General features: G+C 38.2%; 3 protein-coding genes and 1 long non-coding RNA gene across 6 annotated transcripts; 1 reads left to right on the top strand and 3 right to left on the bottom strand.

Moving 5' to 3' along the window:
* Positions 1 to 2,680: 2,680 nt before the first annotated feature.
* LOC129730590 (uncharacterized) lies at positions 2,681 to 3,775 on the bottom strand. Its single transcript, XR_008728884.1, has 3 exons — positions 2,995 to 3,775; positions 2,896 to 2,926; positions 2,681 to 2,824 (listed from the first exon to the last, which is right to left on the bottom strand). It is a non-coding gene; the product is annotated as an uncharacterized LOC129730590 (long non-coding RNA).
* Positions 3,776 to 4,033: 258 nt separating this feature from the next.
* Positions 4,034 to 7,288, bottom strand: LOC129728531 (uncharacterized protein K02A2.6-like). Its single transcript, XM_055686975.1, has one exon. It carries the CDS (start codon positions 7,286 to 7,288, stop codon positions 4,034 to 4,036), a length of 3,255 nt encoding a protein of 1,084 aa, XP_055542950.1.
* A 14-nt stretch (positions 7,289 to 7,302) lies between these two features.
* On the bottom strand, positions 7,303 to 9,922 carry LOC129730619 (uncharacterized). Of its 2 annotated transcripts, none has more exons than XM_055690090.1 (2): positions 9,519 to 9,922; positions 7,303 to 8,835 (listed from the first exon to the last, which is right to left on the bottom strand). In XM_055690090.1, the coding sequence occupies exons 1-2, from the start codon at positions 9,563 to 9,565 to the stop codon at positions 7,533 to 7,535; spliced, it is 1,350 nt and encodes a 449-aa protein (XP_055546065.1). In that variant the 5' UTR covers positions 9,566 to 9,922; the 3' UTR covers positions 7,303 to 7,532. The 2 variants fall into 2 exon arrangements, with proteins under 2 accessions (XP_055546065.1, XP_055546066.1); XM_055690091.1 differs by lacking the exon at positions 9,519 to 9,922 and adding an exon at positions 9,060 to 9,081.
* A 3,244-nt stretch (positions 9,923 to 13,166) lies between these two features.
* LOC129727656 (cyclin-K) lies at positions 13,167 to 16,693 on the top strand. 2 transcript variants are annotated; one of them, XM_055685691.1, is made up of 3 exons: positions 13,167 to 14,174; positions 14,227 to 14,311; positions 14,366 to 16,693. In XM_055685691.1, the coding sequence occupies exons 1-3, from the start codon at positions 13,242 to 13,244 to the stop codon at positions 14,533 to 14,535; spliced, it is 1,188 nt and encodes a 395-aa protein (XP_055541666.1). In that variant the 5' UTR covers positions 13,167 to 13,241; the 3' UTR covers positions 14,536 to 16,693. The 2 variants fall into 2 exon arrangements, with proteins under 2 accessions (XP_055541666.1, XP_055541665.1); XM_055685690.1 differs by having other exon boundaries at positions 13,177 to 14,174; positions 14,227 to 16,690.
* The last annotated feature ends 7,031 nt before the right edge of the window (positions 16,694 to 23,724 follow it).

Here is a 23,724-nt window from a genome sequence, read left to right as displayed (position 1 = left end):
ACGTGCAATTTTTGGGAAAAACGTTTCCGTTTGCACTGAAAACAAAATACTCATAAAAGCGATCGTTCAAGGACACGGCACACTTCTAAACTAATGAAATAATATGAGTTTTTTGATTAAGGTTGGCCCGCTGAGTTTCTATCAGGATCACCGCAAGCCTCTGCAAAAAAATAGCGTTTCGGGGAAACGGCCATTACTCCAGTAATAATTGGCATATCTCAAAATCAAACGTATTTTGTTGTTGTTGTTAAACTGTACTTTCAGAAAAATACCACTTTGATGCAATGAAAATGGTGCTATGCACTTGAAAATAAATTCAAACTTCCCTCATTTTTCTCGACCAAAAAGGTATATAACCCCTTAATAGTGGATATCTATAATCTCCCATCTAGAATGATGAGACAACAAGTAAACGAAATCGAAATGAAAAAGTCCTTTTGAAATATTTCTAGATATTCAACAATTTTCATTTTCGAATGCATTTAGAATCCCCCCGCGAGATTTGTCACTTCAATGTCAAATATGACTTTGATTTCAGACTTGACGGATTGCGGTCCGATAACGGCAAAGTTGTTGCAGTTATCGGTCTCGCAGTTAAAAAGCGTTGCAGTTAAAGGACTTGCAGTTATCGAACGACGACTGTATTTGTTTGGTTTTTGCATGCGAAAAAGAAGGAAGGAAATATTTTTGCTTTTGTCATCACGCACATTTTGACAATTACATATGAGTGTTCACGTAGGTGCGAGCAGCCTTTAAAATCTCTTTCAACGCGAATAACCCGAATTTTATGCATGTATCAACTAAATCGGGTGTTTGTGCAATCGACATATTGATCAGTCAATTTCGTCAAACCACGTACACACTTAAGGGCCAAACACAATGGATACGTTGCGGCTGCGTTTGCGGCAATTTGACAGTTATCCCATACAGTTTCTGTCAAATCAACGTCAAAGCAACGCAAACTTATCCATTGTGCTGGGCCTTTAGATATTATCACCGAAATAAATTATCAAGATTTCAACAGCTGAGATCTCGCTGAAAATCTCGGTAATACAGTCGCCGTTCGATAACTGCAAGTCTTTGAACTGCAACGCTTTTTAACTGCAAGACCGATAACTGCAACAACTTTGCAATTATCGGACCGCAATCCGTCAAATCTGAAGTCAAAGTCATATTTGACATTGAAGTGATGAATCTCGCGGGAGGATTCTAAATGCATTTGAAAATGAAAATTGTTGAATCTCTAGAAACATTTCAAAAGGACTTTTTCATTTTTCTCGATTTTTTTTCGATTTCGTTTGCTTGTTGTATCTTAATTCTAGATCAGCCTTATGGCATCGCGCCATGTTTCAAAGGATAACATCTCATGTATGTGTAAACGAGATAGTATATCACCGCCACAATTCATACACCTCTATCTGACAGTTGACAGCGGGCACAAATTGATTTGAGCCCAGGACATGAGTTCATTGTCATTCATTATCATCTCAACTATTAGTCAATGAAGCAAAATCACCATGTTATGTGGTTCACTTTCCGTAATTATTATAAGAGAAAAAAAATGTTGTGCATTGTTTGGCTAGCTTTCACTACTCAGTGAGGCAGGGCATAGTAGATCACAAACAATATTTTGCGACTTAGCGTTTAATAGACCATTTTAGAAACTGACAGGTGTCACGGATCCTGCTGACATTGATGTTGCTTTTACTTGCGTTATGTCAGCGGTTCCGAGCTTTCTGTCAAAATTTCATTCATGAATTGAGTTCAGAAACGTCACGTCAAATGGTCTTCGTAGTGATGAACTTTATCTTCGCCTACATATTGGTTATGTAAAGTAGTTACTAAAACGCAATAAATTATGATGCGGAAATATGACTATCAAATTCAGTAATCGATTAGCTTGCCTATTTTAGTTTTCTGCTATTTTTTGCCACTATTGCTATAAAAAAATACATATCGACATCATTGAACACAAAAATGGTAGTGACGGACCCCCCTCTAAATTTTGGCATGTGTTGAGTGTTGCAGTTATCGAACGGCATTCGGTAACTGCAATGTAAACATGTTGCAGTTAGCGAACGACGACTGTACATCAAAACACCGAGATTCTGTAAAAACAAAAAATCTAAAACCTGTCAAACTTTAACGAGGTTCTCGGTACTGTTTTGCCTAGATACTCGCAAATTTCAGTTGTCAACTTATTACAGGAACTTCGGTAAAATTAACTGAGGTACGTATTTTGCGATTTTTGTTCGTCAGATAACCCAGAATATGATTAAAACGAATAAATATACAAAAATAATTTATTAATTACTAAGTCAACTGATTCAACTAAACACAGCTTTAGTAAAAACTGGAGTGTTGTATTGCTTCCAAGAAATATTCTTTGCAGCAAAAAACGAGAACTGAGAAAACATAGTGTATACTCACTCAATATGTTATTATTGTTCTTACTTTATGCTTATTCCAATTTCTACACTGAAAGAAATCGACACGACATTATAAAGTGTTTTGCACTTGAATTCGCCCTACTGATCAAAACATATAGAACTCTTATGCGAAACACTTTAGAAATGTTCATCGTGCAAAACCTCATTTTCAAAAGAAAAAAAAACTCTTTCAATTCGCGTGTTATAACATATAGGCACAATGTGTTTGGATTTTTAATCTCAAATGAAAGTTTACCGAAGTTCTAATGATTTTTATTCGATTTTCAAATGAAAACAGTTCTACAATGAAACCTTTCTTTTATTTGTAAAACTTAAAATTTAAATTATAACGTTTCATCACCAAATTTAAAATTTTCGTTCTCTATTGAAGAAGCCTGTAAAGCAAATAAAGAATTCAATTAATTTAATTTAATTAATTGAAGTTATAGTAAACAAAAAAACTTACCTCTAGCGCAAAGATGCTTTCATTAGAATGTCTGTGATGGAAGAACGAAATTAAAGTATGATTCAAATTCGATTCTTTTACGGAACACAAACCACTTACCTTGCAAAAATTTACAGATGTATAGTCCGAAAAATGGACGAACTTCAAGGCCGTATTACACTCGCTGAATCTTCATCTGTCGCCATTTTTCTACTTCTCAGCACAAACGGCTCGTCATTTAACATATAAGAACAAAACAAATCAACTGAAAGTGTTTCGCACATGATAATCACTGTGATGAAACAGTGGGGCAGATTCAAGTGCAATTCACTTGAAAGGGATGTTGGAATCATACGTAAATGATGTGCGGTTCATAGATGTCACTTAATGTGTGCGACAACTTGAAACGAAAGTGAAAAATGATTGAATTCGATAAAAAAAATTCTTCAAATAACAATGCAGAGTCATTTTCATATCCTTTGATGAAACACTTGGATGAAGCGTGCGCAGTTTTTTCAGTGTACATCATGGTAAGAGATGTGTCGTGACGCTTTTCGGCCATTATGCATCAGCTGAAACGAAACACGTCTTATCGCGGTAACTTTAGTCAACAGAATGTCGAACGATGGTCTTCGGTGGATTATCGGGCGTCTCTAGCTCCGTCGTTTATCTCTTTCCACCGAAATTCTCTCTCGATCATGACACGATCTGTACGCATTCCTGCACTCTCCCGAACCTATCGCTTTTTAACCAATGCGTAACCACTCTTTCTCTCCGTCAATCTAACCCGAGTTGCTTGCGTCAGCTCAACACTTTTCCGAACGTCACCGAAGCTTCTCCTTCTTCCTGTAAACTCGTCAGCCTGTTTCCGCCAGAATTAGCGTTCACTGTTAGCGTTTCAATATTGACGGTTCTCAAATAGTGCGTTTACTAGACAGCGTACTAACATTGCATACACTGAGAAATATCCTCTCATTCTTGTGGATTGATTTCAATATAATAATACCAAATCTACTACAATATCCCCCTTCTCTACTCTTTCTTTCCATGTTTCTTTATTTGTTATCCAACCTTCATCTTTTTTTTTTGTTTTTTTTTTTTGTTTTTATTATTTTTTTTTGTGTACTTAGAAAAATTTTAATAACATACTAGACAACTTTCACTCGTAAACAATATAAACGAAATTGTCATTATAACGAGACGGTTTTCTGATTCCCTCACGTCGACGAAGAGTTGGTTTTATATTGCTTCGTGAATCATCTTCTTCATTTGTTACTGCTACTGAATTCTCCTCCGGTACACAACGGACAATCCGTGAAGTGCCTGGAGGATCGTCGAGGGTTACATTTGGGTGTATTTCTTCTACTGCTGGGTCTGTATGAGTTTCCATTGGGAAAGGTATCAGTTTCACGTCTTGTACGTTCCTAGCGTATTGCACTCCATTACTACTCATAATTACTACCTTGGCCCCATGCCGCGCAACGACGGTGTAACGCTCACGAGAAAATGTCGGGTCAGTCTTACACCTCTTTACTTGGCTCAGTAGCACAACGTCACCTACCCTAATATTACTGGTTTTCGCACCCCTTGTCTCGTCAGCATAATACTTGCTGTTGAGTTTTGCTTCAGCATCTCGTTCTCGAACATTTATTCTGTCCAAATCATTAGTGTTGAAGTCAGTCCAAAGGCTTGGGAATGTGCCCCGGAATTTCCAGCCCACCATGAGTTCGAATGGGGTGGTATTGAGCCTTGTGTGGGGAACCAATGTGTTGTGGTTGTGCACAAATCGCTCTAAACTAGAACGCCAGTTACTGGCCTCTACGTTGGCTGCACTTACAGCCTTGATTATAGATTGGTTCTGACGTTCCACTAAGCCGTTTGATTGCGGGCTTAACGGTATAGCTTTTCGCACTTTAACTCCTTTGTTTTCCCAGAAAGAGCAGAAGTTATGGCTGCCGAACGGTGGACCATTATCGCTCTGCAGGATACGTGGGCATCCCCAGCGCTTGAAAACGTCACAAAGAGCAGCGTTGGTCGCTTCTGCATTTGTACGTTTCATTTCAATAACTGTCAGGTAACGGGAGTAGGTATCCACTATGGTCAAAAATTCACCTGACCCGAAGCCCGGAATTGAGAGAAAATCGATTTGTATAATCTCCCAAGGGCCTTCAGGCAATTCACGGGATGAAAGGGGCAAAGGAGGATTTTTTCTTGACAGCATACGGCAAGTTTCACAGTCCTTAACGAATTTCTCCGTATCAGAAGCCATACGAGGCCACCAGAAGAACTCCCGCATGATTCTCTTCATGGCAACCTCGCCGATATGTCCACCGTGTGCCGACGACATTGTTTTAAGACGCAAAGACCTAGGAAGAATTATTTTGTCATCCTTGCAAATCAGAGACCCGAGATGGTACAGATTCTTTTTCTGAGCTTCATACTTCCGTAGCTCCTGGGGCCAGCTATCACATTCCAAGGCCTTTCGCAATTCCACTAACTCATCGTCTGCTTCAGCACAAGCTTCGATCTCTCCGAGCGAAATGTCCATGATTCCTGTATCCAATGCAAACAGCATATGACCCTCTTCCCCGTCATCTTCAAATGGCTCCGCAACTTGTGAGAACTTTATTAAACGCGATAGCACATCAGCTACGTTCTCGTTACCTGGTACTCGCTTGATGGTGAAGTCGAATGGCTGTAGGCGAAGAGCCCAAGCCTCCGCTCTCGAAATTGCTCGTTTACCAATTCGATTGTTTCCTCCAAATATGAATTGGTTTGCTTCAGCATCCGTCCTGACTGTAAACGTCCGGCTAGTTAAATAGAACGCAAACCTTTCTATTCCCCATACTACAGCCAGTGCCTCTCTATGCGTTTGCGGATAACGTTGTTCGGTTTTCGTTAATGCTTTTGAGGCACATGCAATAATTCTTGGCACATCATTATTGTTGAATTGCACCAAGACCGCTCCGAGTCCGATTGCAGACGCATCGACGAATAATTCTGTTCTATCCAAAATATTGAAATATCCGAGCGTTCGAATCACGTCCAGTGCCTCTTCTTTGAAAGCCAAGAACTCTACATTCTCTTCGTCTGTCCAATAAAAACAACTGGATTTAGCAAGTGCGCGTAATTTTTCGGTCCTGGTAGCCCGGTGTAGAACAAATTTGTCTACAAATGTAACCAAGCCTAAGAAACTTTTAACTTCTGGAATTGTTTCCGGCTGGCGGAAGTCCCGAATAGCGCTCAATTTTTCGTCCTCTATTTGCCAACCTTTTGACGTCAGCAAGAATCCCAGGAACTTGACGGATTGGCTACGGAAAGTACACTTGTTAGTATTGATTCTAACATTATGTTCTTGGAAACGATCTAGGACTGCCTTCAGGTTTTCATCATGTTCTTCCTGAGTCTTGCCGTGGATCAAAACATCATCCAAATAATTCTTTGTTCCTTTGCAGCCTCCAAGAATCTTTCTTTGTAGGACTTCCTGGAATATGTCCGGTGCGTTACACAATCCAAAAGGCAGTCTAACGTACCGAAACATTCCGAACTCCGTACAAAAGTTCGTCAGATGACGGCTGTTCTCAGCGAGTTCGATATGGTAAAACGCATTAGTCAAATCTATCGTCGAAAACCATTGAGCGCCGTCCAAATCAACAAGAATTTTTTCCAGAGTAGGCATGGTAAACGGTGATCTCTGAATATATCTGTTCGGGCCTCTCAAATCGATCACTAACCTTATATCATCCCTTCCTTTCGGGATAGCTAGCATCGATGAACAGAAGGATGTATCCATACCATCAGTTACGCGCTCTATTATGTTTGCTGCAAGAAGCTGATCTAGCCGTTTTTCAACAATGGGCTTTACCGCTATTGGGATGTTCATAAAGACATTCCGACAAGGTGGTCTAGTTTTGTCGTAAGGTATTTCTACGGGAGGAACGTTGAATCTTGGAAACATTGCATCCGTCTGAACTGTGGCAATTTCGTTATCACCAGTTTCACACCATGATTGCAACGGAAGGTTCTCATTGATCAATGGTACTTTCAGACCAAGTAACAAGATACTGTAACGAGTCGCGGTAGCTCTACCTAGAAGGGAGCGGAATTCTTTAACGACGTAAAACTTTTCAAGTAGGACAGGCCTATCATCGGAAACGTGCAGGAATGCTTCAAACGTAGACACAACTGGTATTTCTCCAGTTGATGCGTAAGCCTTCAAAGTCTTGTCAGTACTGTGCTGCAGGTTGAACACCCCTTTTTGGTACACCTCGTTGCTCCAAAGTAGGTTGAATCGATTCTCAGTCAATGTATTTACCTGAGCTCCAGAGTCGATAAGGAACTCACACGGTAGACCTGCAACTTTCGCTATTATCAATCCATCGTTCTTGGGCATCAACGGACTCCAAATTCCCATGATATTCAGCTGTTAAAAGTTATATTTAATCAGTTTCAAATAATATTTTGAAAATTCTATAGTATCATCGAACCTGCTTTTTCTTTAAAACATTGAAAACAATTCATGATAGATTTTTATATTTATTTATTTTTTTTTTTTGTTATCAACATTTATTTAGTTTTAATTCAAACAAGTGTCTCATATTGTTTAAGATTTGAAAGACGAACATTCCAATGTATAAAGAAAGGTTGAAGATGATACCTTACATCTCGGTTATATCACCTACATTTTTATCTACGGCTGGGTCCTCCGCCTTCGTTCCATTTCCCTGTTCAATCGCAGCAATCTGACTCGGTACAACATTTGGTTTTGCAAAATCCGTCAAACGTTCATTTTCCTTTTGCATGGAAGTACGGCAAGCTCTCTGAATATGTCCCTTGCGGCCGCAGTTTAAGCAAACTTTATCAATCGCAAAACAGGATTCCGGTTTGTGATAAACGCTGTTGCATCTGAAGCACCGATATGGATCCGGCCGTCCATACTCTTGTTGCTTGTATAATCCTATTCTTTCGTAGGGTGTTCGAAATCGATTTCCACCGCGACTGGTGTACTGATAGCCGAATCTTGCACGAGATGTCGAACCACGAAATGATCCTTGTCGGGATGGACCTGCTGTTGCATATGGAACACTAACAGCAGCAACCATTGCATGATCTGTTTTGCCATGTTTCAAGTGGTAAAACTCTTCGTTCATTGTCACGGCCTCAATTTCACGGACCTTATCTACTAGATCCGTGAATGACCCCTGGCGGCTTAACATTTTCAAAGCAACGGTGCGCACCTGTTTGTTTCTGGCGTGTTCGGCAACGGTGCTAATTATCTCCTCGAACTCTTTCCCCTCAGCGAAGTCACATAGACGAGCAATAGCACCCACTCTCATGATGAACGATAAATCTGTTTCCTCCGGTCGCTGAGCCATCACCGCAAGTTTGCGGCGTTGAAGCATGATATCTGACGCTGAGCCAAAATATGCTTTCAGTCGAAATAACGCATTCGAAAACGGATACATCACGTCACTTGGAGCCTCAGAGGTGGACTTCGTGTTCTTGTAAATTTCCAGAAGCATTGGTCCGGCTTTCACTTTAAAAACGACGAATTGAGTTGGCTCGTCATCAACTCCAGCGAGCTTGAGCGAATCCAAGAGCAGATCCTTCCATGCTTCAAAATCACGCCTTCCAACTTGCTCACCTTCCACTGATGGTTTGCATTCCGGTAAGCGAATTGAGGATATGGACATTTGGTTCATTGAGGACATGAACCTCGTCAATTCCGTACCTGTCTCGTTTATCTGACGGCGCGTGCTCGAAGGGCCAGCATTACCGTTGAATTCAACGCTTTCAACGTCTCCCTCACTCCGAGGAGATTGAAGGCTGGCCTGAAGCGATTTGATGGTTTCCTGTGCTTTTTCTAGTTGTTGCTTCATCATGACATTGGAGGATTTAACTTCTGCCAACTCTTTCATGACAGCATCCAGTTTCGAACTTGTGCTTTTCTTCTTCATTTTCCTACGAATCGGAAAATAAACGAAATTATTAATTTTTTTTTCCGTCAATATCAGTATGCGATGAAATGCAGTACTGTGTAGTAGTGCACTAGATATTTGACCATTCTACGATAAAAAGTGCTAGAAAACAACCCAGTTTCACAAAACTTCAATTTAAGTTAATTGAGGTTGTGTCTACCATGTTCAATACATTTTTTTTTTTTTTTTTTACTAGACTACTCTCACTCAAATTATTGTTTCAGGAGTCCTATCGCTCATTAATTTTTTTTCTAGAGTCCTCTTGCTCAAATCATTTTTGTATTAGGAGTCCTAACGCTCCTTCCATCTGAGTCCTATCGCTCATTCCTAGTTTTTTTTTTTTTTTTTTTTTTTTTTTTTTTTTTTTTGGAAAACGTTCCACTCTTTCTATTCAGTGCGTCCGATCGCGCACTTGTTCATTTTTTTTGTGTAGGAGTCCTCTCGCTCCAGTTTTTTTTTTTTTTTTTATGGGAAGCAGTCTCCTAACCTTAACACACACTCAGATTTTATTTTTCTGTAAGCCGCCATTATTTTCGGGAAATAAGGAGAAAAATACTGGATTTCTCTGTGTTCCGTAAAACTTGGTTATCTGCGGTGCATATTCCTTATATAGTTGCCAGCCGAAACGTGAAGTAAACTCCACAACTGATAGTCGAAAATACTTACTTCTCGGGAGCGTCCACTGCGCCATTGTCGTGACGCTTTTCGGCCATTATGCATCAGCTGAAACGAAACACGTCTTATCGCGGTAACTTTAGTCAACAGAATGTCGAAAGATGGTCTTCGGTGGATTATCGGGCGTCTCTAGCTCCGTCGTTTATCTCTTTCCACCGAAATTCTCTCTCGATCATGACACGATCTGTACGCATTCCTGCACTCTCCCGAACCTATCGCTTTTTAACCAATGCGTAACCACTCTTTCTCTCCGTCAATCTAACCCGAGTTGCTTGCGTCAGCTCAACACTTTTCCGAACGTCACCGAATCTTCTCCTTCTTCCTGTAAACTCGTCAGCCTGTTTCCGCCAGAATTAGCGTTCACTGTTAGCGTTTCAATATTGACGGTTCTCAAATAGTGCGTTTACTAGACAGCGTACTAACATTGCATACACTGAGAAATATCCTCTCATTCTTGTGGATTGATTTCAATATAATAATACCAAATCTACTCCAAGATGGTAATATATTATTTTACTAAAAAAAAACATAAAACATATTTTACAATATAATGTGAAGAGATAATAACTTCACCGCCAATTTCAAATAATAAATAGAAATACCCTAAAGTCGCTTTTTAAGCGGGAAATACGTGCCACGTAAAAAAACGCGTAAATTCGGGAATCCGCGTAAAAACCGCGTAAATTTCGAAATCCGCGTAAAAAAACCGCGTAAAAGCGACCTTAGTGTACAGTAAATATTGATTACATAGTGAAAGTTCATGTTTACTTGTAAAATAAAAATAAAGTATACAGTATTTTAATTCTAAATTAATGATTGAGCGACGTTGATCAAAATATGCAGGCTTTTATTAAGTGAGTGCTTTCGTAAAAACGCTTAAATCACCAAAGCAAAAAAAGTTAGCACATTTATAACTGGAAATAAACCAAAGTGAAAGATAGAACAGAAATAATTTATCTTTCAGAAATATTTATTTGAAAACTTATCTTGGAAAAATAAATTCCGGATAAATTTACATCGACTACGATACTCTTCATATTTCATTTCATCAGGGCTCCCGGTTCCCAATGACATTTCTTGTATGGTTCACGATGACATTCGTGAGGATAAAAACAAAGCCAGCTGGCACCTCTCTCAGGGTTGGATTATTGGTATACATGTATAAAAAGCATTTGGTATAAGCGTGTGATTTTTTTTTCAGTGTACGTAGTAGTAGTTTCAGTGTACGTAGTGTAGTGTAGCGATTTAAAGCGATTTCTATTCTCTATTTTAAAATATAAGGACAATGATATAAAATTTTAAAGAATCACGTTTTGTTCAGAAAATTACACTCTTTTAGCTGGTATGTAAAAAGAGTGTAATTCGTGAATAGCTAAACAACCCAATTATTGTTCCTTGGAACAAGCGTAATCCACTTGTAATTATTTTTTTTTTTTTTTATTAAAGACAATTCGTTCAATCAAAGAATCTTAATTGTATGGGTAGATTAAGCTGATACATATAATTTAAAAAGGGCGTTTCATATGGCCCTATTCACATGTGTATATTATCCCAACAAACAAATTTGTTGACAACATTGTTTGTTGGAATACAGTCGTCGTTCGCTAACTGCAACATGTTTACATTGCAGTTATCGAATGCCGTTCGATAACTGCAACACTTGACACATGCCAAAATTTAGAGGGGGGTCCGTCACTACCATTTTTGTTTTCAATGATGTCGAAATGTATTTTTTAATGAAATAGCGTCAAAAAATAGCAGGAAACTAAAATAGGCAAGCTTTTTGATTAATCAATTTGATATTCATATTTCCGCATCATAATCTATTGCGTTTTAGTAACTACTTTACATAACCCATATGTAGGCGAAGATAAAGTTCATCACTACAGAAGATCATTTTACGAGACGTTTCTGAACTCAATTCATGAATGAAATTTCGACAGAAAGCTCGGAACCGCTGACATAACGCAAGTAAAAGCAACATCAATGTCAGCAGGATCCGTGACACCTATCAGTTTCTAAAATGGTCTATTTAACGCTAGTTCACAAAATATTGTTTGTGATCTACTATGCACTGCCTTACTGAGTAGTGAAAGCTAGCCAAACAATGCACAAGCAATATTTTTTTCTCTTATAATAATTAAGGAAAGTGAACCACATAACATGGTGATTTTGCTTCATTGATTAAGGGGTTATATACCTTTTTAGCTTTCAAAAAACCGAAAAAAAAATTATTGCATTATCTTCAAATACAACATCTTGAAAACATTTTCACAAATTTTCATAAAGATCTGAGCAAAAGGAAGAAAGTTAGAGCGATTTGCAGGGCGCCTCGCCACGGCCGCATAAGCTAAACTTGAAACTTTACACGCGATTATCTCGGAATAGTGTTTTCCGAAAAATAACTTTGCCGTGATCCTGATTGCGGGAAAACTACTGAACCGATTTCTTTCATCTTTTTTTTTTTTAATTTTCGTTATTAAATTCACCGGTCCTTGAACGATCGCTTTTTGAAACATACAGTTACATTTTGCCGCAAAAAAATTTTCAATGCAATTTTTAGTGCTCAAAACGTGCATTTTTTGGGAAAAACGTTCCCGTTTGCACTGAAAACAAAATACTCATAAAAGCGATCGTTCAAGGACACGGCACACTTCTAAACTAATGAAATAATATGAGTTTTTTGATTTCGGTTGACCCGCTGAGTCTCTATCAGTATCACCGCAAGCCTCTGCAAAAAAAGCGTTTCGGGGAAACGGCCATTACTCCAGTAATAATTGGTATATCTCAAAATCAAACGTATTTTTTTGTTGTTCATAAACTGTACTTTCAGACAAATACCACTTTGATGCAATGAAAATGGTGCTATGCACTTAAGAAAAAATTCAAACTTCCCTCATTTTTCTCGACCACAAAGGTATATAACCCCTTAATAGTGGAAAATGAAGAGACAACAAGTAAACGAAATCGAAATGAAAAAGTCCTTTTGAAATGTTTCTAGATATTCAACATTTTTCATTTTCAAATTCATTTAGAATCCCCCCGCGAGATTTGTCACTTCAATGTCAAATATGACTTTGACTTCAGATTTGACGGATTGCGGTCCGATAACTGCAAAGTTGTTGCAGTTATCGGTCTTGCAGTTAAGAAGCGTTGCAGTTAAAAGACTTGCAGTTATCGAACGGCGACTGTATTTATTAACTCGTTCTTACTATAGACACTATATATATATATATATATATATATATATATATATATATATATATATATATATATATATATATATATATATATATATATATATATATATATATATATATATATATATATATATATATATATATATATATATATATATATATATATATATATATATATATATATATATATATATATATATAGTGTCTATAGTTCTTACTAGTATGCTCAAAGTCACATTCAATATTCCAGTTTGTTTGGAATCGCAAAGCGAGAGAAAAGCAAAATCTTAGTATAACATTCGGCTATCGAAACTTGATTTTCTGTTTATATCATTGATATAATGTTTTTGATAAACCTCAGAAGTGTATTGATTAAAAATGAAAAATGTAAGACACTTCCATTCTGTTCAAATACTTCACATAAATAGCAACACTGCTAGTGTACCCAACTCCACTTTTTTGCTACAATGGCATTGAAATATTTCCAAAATGCTAAAACTTCCAAGGCCTAAAAATGTCAAATATTGTTCAGAGCAATGAAAGTTTTTTAGAAAATAAGTCAAGTTGTTTGCAATTTCTAGTGAATTTTAGCATGCCAAATTGGTATTATGAAAAGAAAGATCTTCGCAACACACCGTCGATTCAGGATGGAATCGATTTTGATACCGAACGGCGTTATCGAAAAGAGGGTGCTCGATTTATTATGCAAACCGGAACATCGATGGGATTAGGACACAACACTGTTGCGACCGGCGTTGTTTATTTTCATCGCTTTTATATGTTTCACTCTTTCAAAACTTTTCCGCGCTATGTTACGGCATGTTGCTGCCTGTTTCTGGCTGGGAAGGTAGAGGAAACTCCGAAAAAATGCAAGGATATAATAAAAACAGCACGATCACTTCTTACGGATCAGAAGTTTGTATCATTTGGCGAAGATCCAAAAGAGGAAGTCATGACACTGGAACGAATTCTACTACAAACTATCAAATTTGATTTGCAAGTTGAACATCCATATTCATTTTTGGTAAAATATGCTAAGTGTCTTAAAGGAGACAGCACCAAGCTTCAAAAAATGGTTCAAATGGCTTGGAACTTTGTCAACGATTCATTGAGTACCACGGTTTCACTTCAGTGGGAACCGGAAATTATTGCTGTAGCACTAATCTACTTGGCTAGTAAGTTGAGTAAATTTACCGTATTAGATTGGGTGGGCAAACAACCAGAACATTTAAAGTGGTGGGACATGTTTGTGCAAGATGTGACAATGGAAATACTTGAAGATATATGTCATCAAGTTCTAGATCTTTATCAGCAGCCTAACAACGAAACGCCGCCAGATAGTCCACCACAGCTACCTCCAAGCAAAGCGTCACCGCCAGCTAAACGAGCTAATATTTCACCAATAGCGACTAAAAATTCGCCTACGATAGGAAGCACTCCTGTAAAGGTACACCTTGCTTTAAAATGTTTGATTTCTGAACTAATGAAATGTTTTTTAGACGGCGCCCCCTGTACCTCCCGTTGTGGTAGAGATGGAAGCCAATCCCATACCAAAACACATCACGACGGACAATACGCAGCATGGTAGCTACAGTAATTATCCTGTTTACCCTATTCATCAAGGACCTCCCCCATCAGCTCAGCCACATGTTAGCGGTCCCTCAAGTAGTTACAACACTAGTGTTCCACCTCCTGGTCCACCACAACCGCCAAGTCAATCATGGCAGCCTTATACTCATCAACATACGAATAATTACTATCAATCTGCCTCGGGTGGTAACCGGAACAACTATTATCCCCAGCAATAATGAACAGTAAGGCAAAATTTGATTCAAAATAAATCGAAGGAAGAAGTAATTGTTCTAGTTGATTAAAACTAACATGTTTGTCCCATTAGGGGACCCTCAATTGTGGGATCCACCAAGAAAACTCGCTTGCTAAGCTAGTCTAGTTTTTCTTTCTTTGAATGACATGCGTAGAATTTAATTTCGAAAATCAATATGCAAATTGTATTTTAAACACTGAAATTGTATTGTGTAACTGAAAGCATCTCTTTCGAAAATGAAACTGATTAAAAATAAATCAGCTAAGGAGCCTCATGAGATGTAAAATTCAACTCGCTTCGCCGGCAGTCACCGACGAGGCGAGCAAAATGTTGTATTAGGGATTGCGAGTAAAACCACAAATGGACGGTAGCAATGGGCGATATTATATCGGTATCGGAAATATCGATACTTTTGAGACGATATTTCGATTTTTTGGATCGATACACAAGCGTCCGATACTCGACCGTATCGATACTGAAAACCGCGATATTTGTATCGAGATTCTTTTATGCAAACGGACCACCTAGCTGACATGTTACAAGGGCTGTGTGTACATGTGTACACGAGATCACCGCCACTTTTGATACGCTATGTTATGCTGTCTGTCAGCGTCAGTGGAGCCCACACATCGTAGAACCGCTGCGATGTTGGCTGCGATAAAGCAAAGCAAATCGGATGGAGATGCCAGCTAGTTGATACGAGTTGGAACCACTGAAAAGCTGCCACTGTCAGTATAAGTATCGCACAAGTCTATTTGCACTAGCAAAACTTAAGCCTGTATTACACTCTTTGACCAAGCGGACGAGGGAAATTTTTTTCTAATTCTAGTCACACCTTCTATTCCCGTTCATCTTCGCATTCCCGCGAAACTACATACATTGCCCGCTTTACTAAACTTAAAAACAAAAAGTCGGCACATCAAATTTTCATTGCTGGAAACCACCAAAATTTTGCTGATTTTTGGTGTGCTGTTCTTCCAGCAATCTGTTCAGCAAAATGAAATTTGCTAATTATTCAGTAATGCTCAATTGCATAAAAGTGACAGGTCGTTTGCTGCATGTTCGGTAAAACAAAATACAACTTGCTGGTTGTCAGCTATGACAATTTGCTGTTCATTCAGCAAAGCATAAATCAATTTGCTGGTTAACCAGTTAATTCAAGGGAACCATGTTTCCGTCAAGCACCAGATTCCATCCGCCCATCGGATCATAGGCAAATTACTGTTGAACTAGAGATGTATGATTATCATTTCAACTTTTAAGTTCATCTAGCCCAACAAGGACTTAGCTATGGTCCCATATTCACTATCAGGAGCTTAGCGATGATCCCGTACCAGCTGCACAGCGATTTGGCACGTTTTACTAATGACAGCTTGACGTAAATTTTTTGACATATCAATTCTTTTGCTGGATTCCAGCAACCATTCATTTACTGTTTTCTGTTCAGCAAATAGTTTTGCTGTATTTTCGCGAATCACTGAATCCGCGAACCACTCAATATCAATTTTCAATTTCCCGGTTTTTTCCCGGTTTTCTCGATGATATTTAGTGAAATTTCCCGGTGTTTTATTTTTAAAACATATGAGAAAAAAATCAATTTTCACATGCTTATTTGTGCCTTGCAAAAATAGTGTTACAAAACTATGAAAAACATTCCTCCTTCATCGTGTTTAGCTGTTTGTCGACTTTAGCAAGTACCTTCATGGTGATCTGCTGCACAATTTTCGCCCTCTTTATCTCCAAATCGTTGACAATCTTTGCCTTCTCGCGCTTTTTTGCTTCCTTCTGCATCTTTCTCTGTCAACCTTCTCTCGAGCTTGCAGTGCTTCTGTATCAGGATGCCAATGAAATGCGTGGGATAAATTCAAGAGTTGGGGCATAGAGTTTTTGTCTTCTAGAAAAATGTCCTCAGGCAAAACTTCAAGCGGACTTTGGGAAGAAGAGCCTCAGAGTGACCAATGAAAAAAATGCACATGAAACTGTCTAGATGCATTTTGCAAAATGCATGAAACGTTGAGATCTGTTATTTCAAAACAATTTTTTTTTTCGAAAAACTTCGATCCTGGGACTTTAAAATTTTCGAGCTGGGGTCAATGTAATGTATAAGAAATTTTGTCATGGTCCGTAAAATAAATTCAACTGACACTCTGAATAAACAATTTGAAAAAAAAAAAAATAATTTAACCACTGTTTGTTTTTGATATAGAAAAAATCTGAGAAAACTTTAACAAATAGCTCTTCAAGGTGGCGTCTTTCCCCAACAAAATCAAGTAGTCAAAAGGTCCAACACAGAATGAAAAAATTTTTTTTGCTGCTTTTTGCTGCTTGTGATTAAAATCATACCAAAAATCGGGAAGTACAAACCGGGTAGCTCCGTTCCGGTCCGGTTCGAAATAAAATCGAGACTCGAAGTTTCCGGTCCTATTTGACTTTTGACCGGATTCTCCCCGATGCGATGTCGAACACTATTCACAAGAAGTTTCGATACGCCTCCCGCGACGCTGATAACTTTTTGACTTCTTTAAAATCTGACAATATATGTTACGGAACAGTAAATTTATCCACCTGATCAAGCCTGATTTTATTTGACGCAGATCTTGCTGCGAAGCCGCTGTCGACTTTAACTGAAACCAACAACCAGCTTTCCTCTATCCGGCAGAATCATGCCAGTTAGGTAAACATAAAAAAACAGGGTCTCATGTTGACATTTCCTCAGAAACTGTTGTACAAATAAAGCGGCAGACATGAAGGAGGATGATTTTCCCGGCGTGAAGCCTAATTTCCCGGTTTTCCCGTATTTTTTTCCCGGTGATTTAAGATTCCCGGCTTTTTCCCGCTTTACCCGTTTTCCGGTAAAGTGGCCACCCTGAGAAAATGTATTTATCAAAAATTCAAGAAATGATCTCAGCTATAGTATCGATACTTCTGGTATCGATACTTTTTGACCGATATTTTGAGTATCTCGATACTTTCGGTTCTTTGGGTATCGATACTGAAGTATCGATACTTTCCGTCGTATCGCCCAATGCTAAATGGACGTCCAAGCAAGCACAAAATTGATGGAAAATTCCGTGTAAAATTTCAAAGAAAATTGCGTTATAAATCACTTGTATACTAGCGCCGCCAACTAGTGTGAATTTACCTACCAAAATCCTACCTACCTCAATATTTGAAATCGTTCATTTTGGTAGGTGAAGGAATCGGGTAGGTGCGGTAGGTGAGTTCCGACTTTTATTATGTTGTGTGATCTTACCTACCTCTCCGCAGCAACCAAAATGAAATATTTCCGCTGCAAATCGTTTATAAACTAGCGCTTTTCAGATATGTGGCTAGTATTATAACCAACAATTTCGGAAGATGAGATTTTGGCAGGTATATTCACAATTGTGTGAATTCACCTACACGCTCATTATTTGTTACTCTAAAGTGAGTTAGATATGACCCATTTTTGAAAAAAGTGGAGGTACCCTTATTTGAGTACTTTTACGGTTACTCACTTCTGAGTAAGGGCGTCATACGTCAAAAACTGATTAGAATCTACTCTGTTTATGCAAACCAGAAATTAACGAAATTGAGTACAAGTTACCCAGTTTGCCAAAATTTGGAAATTTGATGATTTCTGGTTTTTGTAAATCTGACTCAATAAATAAAATAAATTCAGAACAATCAAAACAGATTTATTTTTCATCGAAACATTATAAAAGTTTTAAATCATTCACGTGTCTTTATATAATGCGGCAACCAACCGGTTCACAGTTGCCCGTGAACTGTGGCTCATGTTTTTGTACAGTACGCACACCAGAAAATCCGTCATCATCCGTCACCAAACACTGCGAAGGATTTATATTGTATCGATTGCATGTATTGGGCACTGTACATCGATACAAATGTTTCCGTTCATTATCACGAATAAAAGCCTGACTTAAAACGGCATCGCAGGACACACAACATGCGGTTGTTCATTTTGAAGAGATGTTTTTTATGTTTTCAAATCCTCTGCAATAATGATGTTGAGCTGAAATTGTTATGGAATATTGTTACATGTTGTTTGTAATGTAATTGATTAGGAAATTATTGATTTGATGAAAGATCAAATACTTACTGCTAGCAAACGAATAAAAAGCGACACCAATTGTTCTTCGGAAACAGATAATATCGCTGTTGAAAACTTTTGACATATACATATACTCAGGGGTGAGTAAACATCATGGATAATAACTCAAAACTGAGTAAACATGGTAATTATGAAAATTTGAGTAAATGTTACTCAATTATCCAGTACCCGATAACTCACTTTTTGAAATTTTGCATAAGAATACCAAACTGAGTAGATCCTAATCAAATTAGAGTTAAAATAAAGCAGCGTGTACAAAACTGCCGTTCGTCAGCTACTAAAAATTCGAATTGGTAATTCTCCAATTATAATACCTACAACAATACCATCATTTGAAATCGACATCTAGGTGCTTTGAAAAAAAAAAACCATTGTAACATTGTAGCGTGCCATTGACTTATAGGAATTTAGCAAGCGAATTTTATTCAAACTATTTATAAAATTTGACTAAATTCCTTAGCAACTATAATATGTCTAGTTATCCAGTGAGTTTTATATTAATCATATCATAATTATTTATTTTTTTTATTAAATTTTTATAATTTTGATTAAATTATCATTATTTATTTTTTTCAGACTTGTAGTCCTAATGAAGTAACACTAGAATTTACCCATTGAAAGTTTGGATATTTCGGATGCAAAATTTTGGTGAACAGACTAAGGACGTGTGCTATAGAGTATACGGTTTGAATGAGAAAGAGACTAAAAACGAACTGCAGACTTTTCAGCATTTTATTGATTAATATCTTAAACCTTAAAAGATAGTAGCTTGTGAGCAGTCAATCATTCTGTTTTAGCGGGAACGACATATTATTCGAGGTTCGATCCTGTGGTACTACCTTGTGGATACTAACAAAATGGCTAGTTTGGTCCAACAATAGTTCGTCAGCAATCTGATAGATGGAATGTTACAGTTTTATTAAACGTGTTGATACCTAACAAACAATTTTGTTGAATAACAGCCTATTCAGCAATAGTTCGCCCAAAATCCACTCAACAATGGTTTAATAAGCTGTAAATCAACATAATTGTTTGCTGGGTATCTTTACACACAAAAAAAGTCGAACGGCTCAAAAGTTGTCCCAGTTTTAATATTTTTTTAAATTGTCATTGAACGTTAAAAGAGTGAAGTTGAATTTTTAAACTGTTCGAAAACTGAAAATAAAAATGTAAGTACTTAATATAGTATACATACTATGTAAGAACGTCTTCGGAAGTGGTTTCTGGATTCTTGTTCAAAAGCCTGCCGGAGAAAACCACTGCCGAAGCTATTAAATTAAAATGGTGAATATTTTTGAAATTGTTTTTTTTCAGTTACAATGCAGCAAAATTATGGATACGCTCGCGGTTCGCGAGGGGGATCCCGGGGTAGCACCCAACGCGGAAGCGGCCAGTGGCGCTGGGTGCCAACCCAGCGCTCGGGGAACAACTGGCAATTCCAGCAAATCGAGCAGCAATTGGGGCAAGAAGCAGCGGAACAATTGCAACGGCACGAGCAAATTGTAGCGTTGCCACAAGAAATTAGGGGCTTACTCAACCGCCCTGGAGAGCAACAACAACAGCCGCAACATCAGCAGCCGCAACATCAGCAGCCGCAACATCAGTAGCCGCAACATCAGCAGTGATTCAAATAAAATAATTTAAAACAAAACCTAATGTTCATCATCGTTAATTTCCGAAACACCACTGGCGTACTGAACGGGGATGGAAGGGGCGGTCCACCCCGGGTTTCCCCATCATAGGGAATTACACGTTTGACTCTCATGATCACAAAGATCATCCTGCTTCAATGCAGGGTGGCCACTCTACCGGGAAATTCGGTTTTAAGTCAGGAAAATCATCTTCCTTCATGTCTGCCGTTTTATTTGTTCAACAGTTTCTGAGGGAATATCAACATGAAAACCTTTTTTTTGCACGATGACCTAACTGGCCTGATTCTGCCGGTTAGGGGAAAGCTGATTGTTGACTTCATCCAAAGTTGACAACGGCTTCGCAGCACGATCTGCGTCAAATGAATTCAGGCTTGGTCAGGTGGATAAGCTTACTGCTTCGTGAGATATCGCATCCGGTAGAATCCGGTCAAAAGTCAGATGCGACCGGAAATTTCGAGTCATGGTTTTATTTCGCAAATATCATACTCCCTCAATGTCATAGTGTTTTTTGAGTAGCCTAAGATCTTAGTTAAGTTTGAAAAATAGTTTGATTAAATTTGGGTTGGGGACAGTTTCACAATTCACGATAGGGTGGACCATGTTCGATGTATGAGGGAAAACCGGTATATTTTCACATATGCCCTCATGGCCGCAAATATCATACTCCCTCAATGTCATAGTGTTTTTTGAGTAGCCTAGGATCTTAGTTGAGTTTTAAAAATAGTTTGATTAAATTTGGGTTGGGGATAGTTTCACAATTCACGATAGGGTGGACCATGTTTGATGTATGAGGGAAACCCAGTATATTTTCACATATGCCATATATATCATACTCCCTCAATGTCATAGTGTTTTTTGAGTAGCCTAGGATCTTAGTTAAGTTTTAAAAATAGTTTGATTGAATTTGGGTTGGGGAGAGTTTCACAATTCACGATAGGATGGACCATGTTTGATGTATGAGGGAAAACCAGTATATTTTCACATATGCCCTCATGGCCGCAAATATCATACTCCCTCAATGTCATAGTGTTTTTTGAGTAGCCTAGGATCTTAGTTAAGTTTTATGAATAGTTTGATTAAATTTGGGTTGAGGAGAGTTTCACAATTCACGATAGGGTGGACCATGTTTGATGTATGAGGGAAAACCAGTATATTTTCACATATGCCCTCATGGCCGCAAATATCATACTCCCTCAATGTCATAGTGTTTTTTGAGTAGCCTAGGATCTTAGTTAAGTTTTAAAAATAGTTTGATTAAATTTGGGTTGGGGAGAGTTTCACAATTCACGATAGGGTGGACCATGTATAAAACTGTGGGGCAAGCCTTTTTATCTCGTCTGTTTCTTGTTCCGGCCACTGGTTATTGTATGTGCTGCTTCCCGTTGAATTATTTCGCGAAACATTTCATTCAGGCGAAATATTTCATTTTTGGTAGGTAGAAATTGGGTAGGCGAATCCACCCAACTGCGCCGCCAGGTGATCTTATCGCTACAATACATTTTTTTTCGCTGTATGAGGCTGGCGTCACTGGTAGCGCTATCTGGTTACGGATTGCTACTACAAAAATCTTTAAACAAGTTTGGAACTTAGCTTGGACGTCTGTCTGCGGTAAAACTTTGTTGGTCTAGCCGATCTGCAATACCAAAATTTGAGCTACAACAGTTCGTATCGATTAAGAGTTAGGAGTTAGCAAGAAAGTTCTCAAGTGGCCTGGCCTACATAGAATACTGAATGAGTATATTCAAGCAACGGAAATATCCAGTGCGTCTTGAGCTGCCCGACAGGTCAGACGTGTTTTCGGTTGCTTGTGGACTGGTCTTTGACTGCCTATAGCTTCAAAGTTTGTGTTTTGTCAGTGTGTCTTTTATAGGCTGACCAGACGTACCGTTTTGAACGGGACAGTACCGTTTTTCCGACTGTTTTTAACCGTCCCGTCTTTTTGTTATTTTCTACCGTTTTCGGATACTCATTGAAAAAATCTTAAATAGAGCTTTGCATTGAAATTTTCCTTAATGGAAAATAAGTTTCCAAGCAGCCTGCATTTTTTTTTTTAATATTACTGAGTACGTTTTGTGCCTTCCTGACAGTACCGTACTACTGGAAGCGCATCCCCTATCGTGAGCAGACGAAAAAGTCGCGATTAAAAGTTGAGACCATGATAATTTTTAGTCAAAATCTCGATCATCATGTGACAAATTTCAGGAACTCATTGAAAAAAATCACACTCACAATCAGGTTTGCATGCTTTGCTTGGTAAAAATTTTCAAAAATCAATTTTATCATGTGTCCCATTTTCTATCCCGAGAAAATCTGGTCAGCCTAGTCTTTTAAATTAAAGACTACCTGAAAGTTATTTCCCATCAGTCTTTCTCAAGACTACCTACTTTTGAATTTCACATTTGTTTTAACTTTTTTTTATGTCACCTGAAATGACAGGGTGAACAATGATACCGCGCATCACTACGAGGAGAAAGAGAGAGCATTCTCTCTCGGACAATTCGAGTGTCTGCAGTGATAACATGTTTGATATTTTGCCTGAGCAAGAAGCCGGTGAAATGGAAGTTAATAGTAATGATACTATAAAAAATGTTAATTCTTTAAAAAAGGAGAAAGTTCCACCTATTGTAGTAACTATTTCTTCTGAATTTATTGTATTCAAAAAGGAACTTTCAACGTTTGTTTCTGACGTTAAAGTTACCTATCAAATTGGCCGTAGAGGTGAATGCCGCTTATTGGCCGACTCAATAAAGGGTCGTGATCGTCTTGTTCAGTATTTAACTGACAACATGTACAAATTTTTTACATATGACACCGAGAACGCCAAGCCGTTCAAGGTTGTCTTGAAAGGTCTCACCAACGATCAAACCGCCCCTACCCAAGTAGTTCTTATGAAACAAAAATCACGAGGTGAAAACAGCCAGAGAACTGAAGTTTCCCTTGTGAACTATTTTTTGAAAAAGCCCATGCTTTATATAATGTGCGTGTAAAGTGGGAAATTTATAGGAAGTTTGACGGAGGTGAAAAGCACATCACCCAATGCCGTACTTGCCAACGATATGGCCATGGATCTAATTTCTGTAACATGGACCAAAAATGCCTTTATTGTGGAGACTCTCACAAAAAGGACCAGGGATGTTACGGATGTGATTTTTCAGACATCTGCAGATGCAGATGCGGATGCGGATATGTGATTACGGATGCAGATGTTGATGCGGATGTCAATTTTCAAGCGGATGCGGATGTTCCGCATTTGCGGATGCGGATATCAGTAGCATCCCTTGTGTTATATTTTGCTTTTTTGCACATAACCATGCCCCTCCTCAGTGCAAAAGTTATTTGGGCGAGCAGAAAATACACCGAGGAAAATTTTTCTGCAATATTTTATAAAGCGATATTTTTTTTCAAT

The sequence above is a fragment of the Wyeomyia smithii genome, chromosome 3, assembly GCF_029784165.1.
Source record: "Wyeomyia smithii strain HCP4-BCI-WySm-NY-G18 chromosome 3, ASM2978416v1, whole genome shotgun sequence".
NCBI lineage: Eukaryota > Metazoa > Arthropoda > Insecta > Diptera > Culicidae > Wyeomyia > Wyeomyia smithii.
Note: the sequence above shows the minus strand (reverse complement) of the source record. Positions and strands in the feature narration are given on the sequence as shown.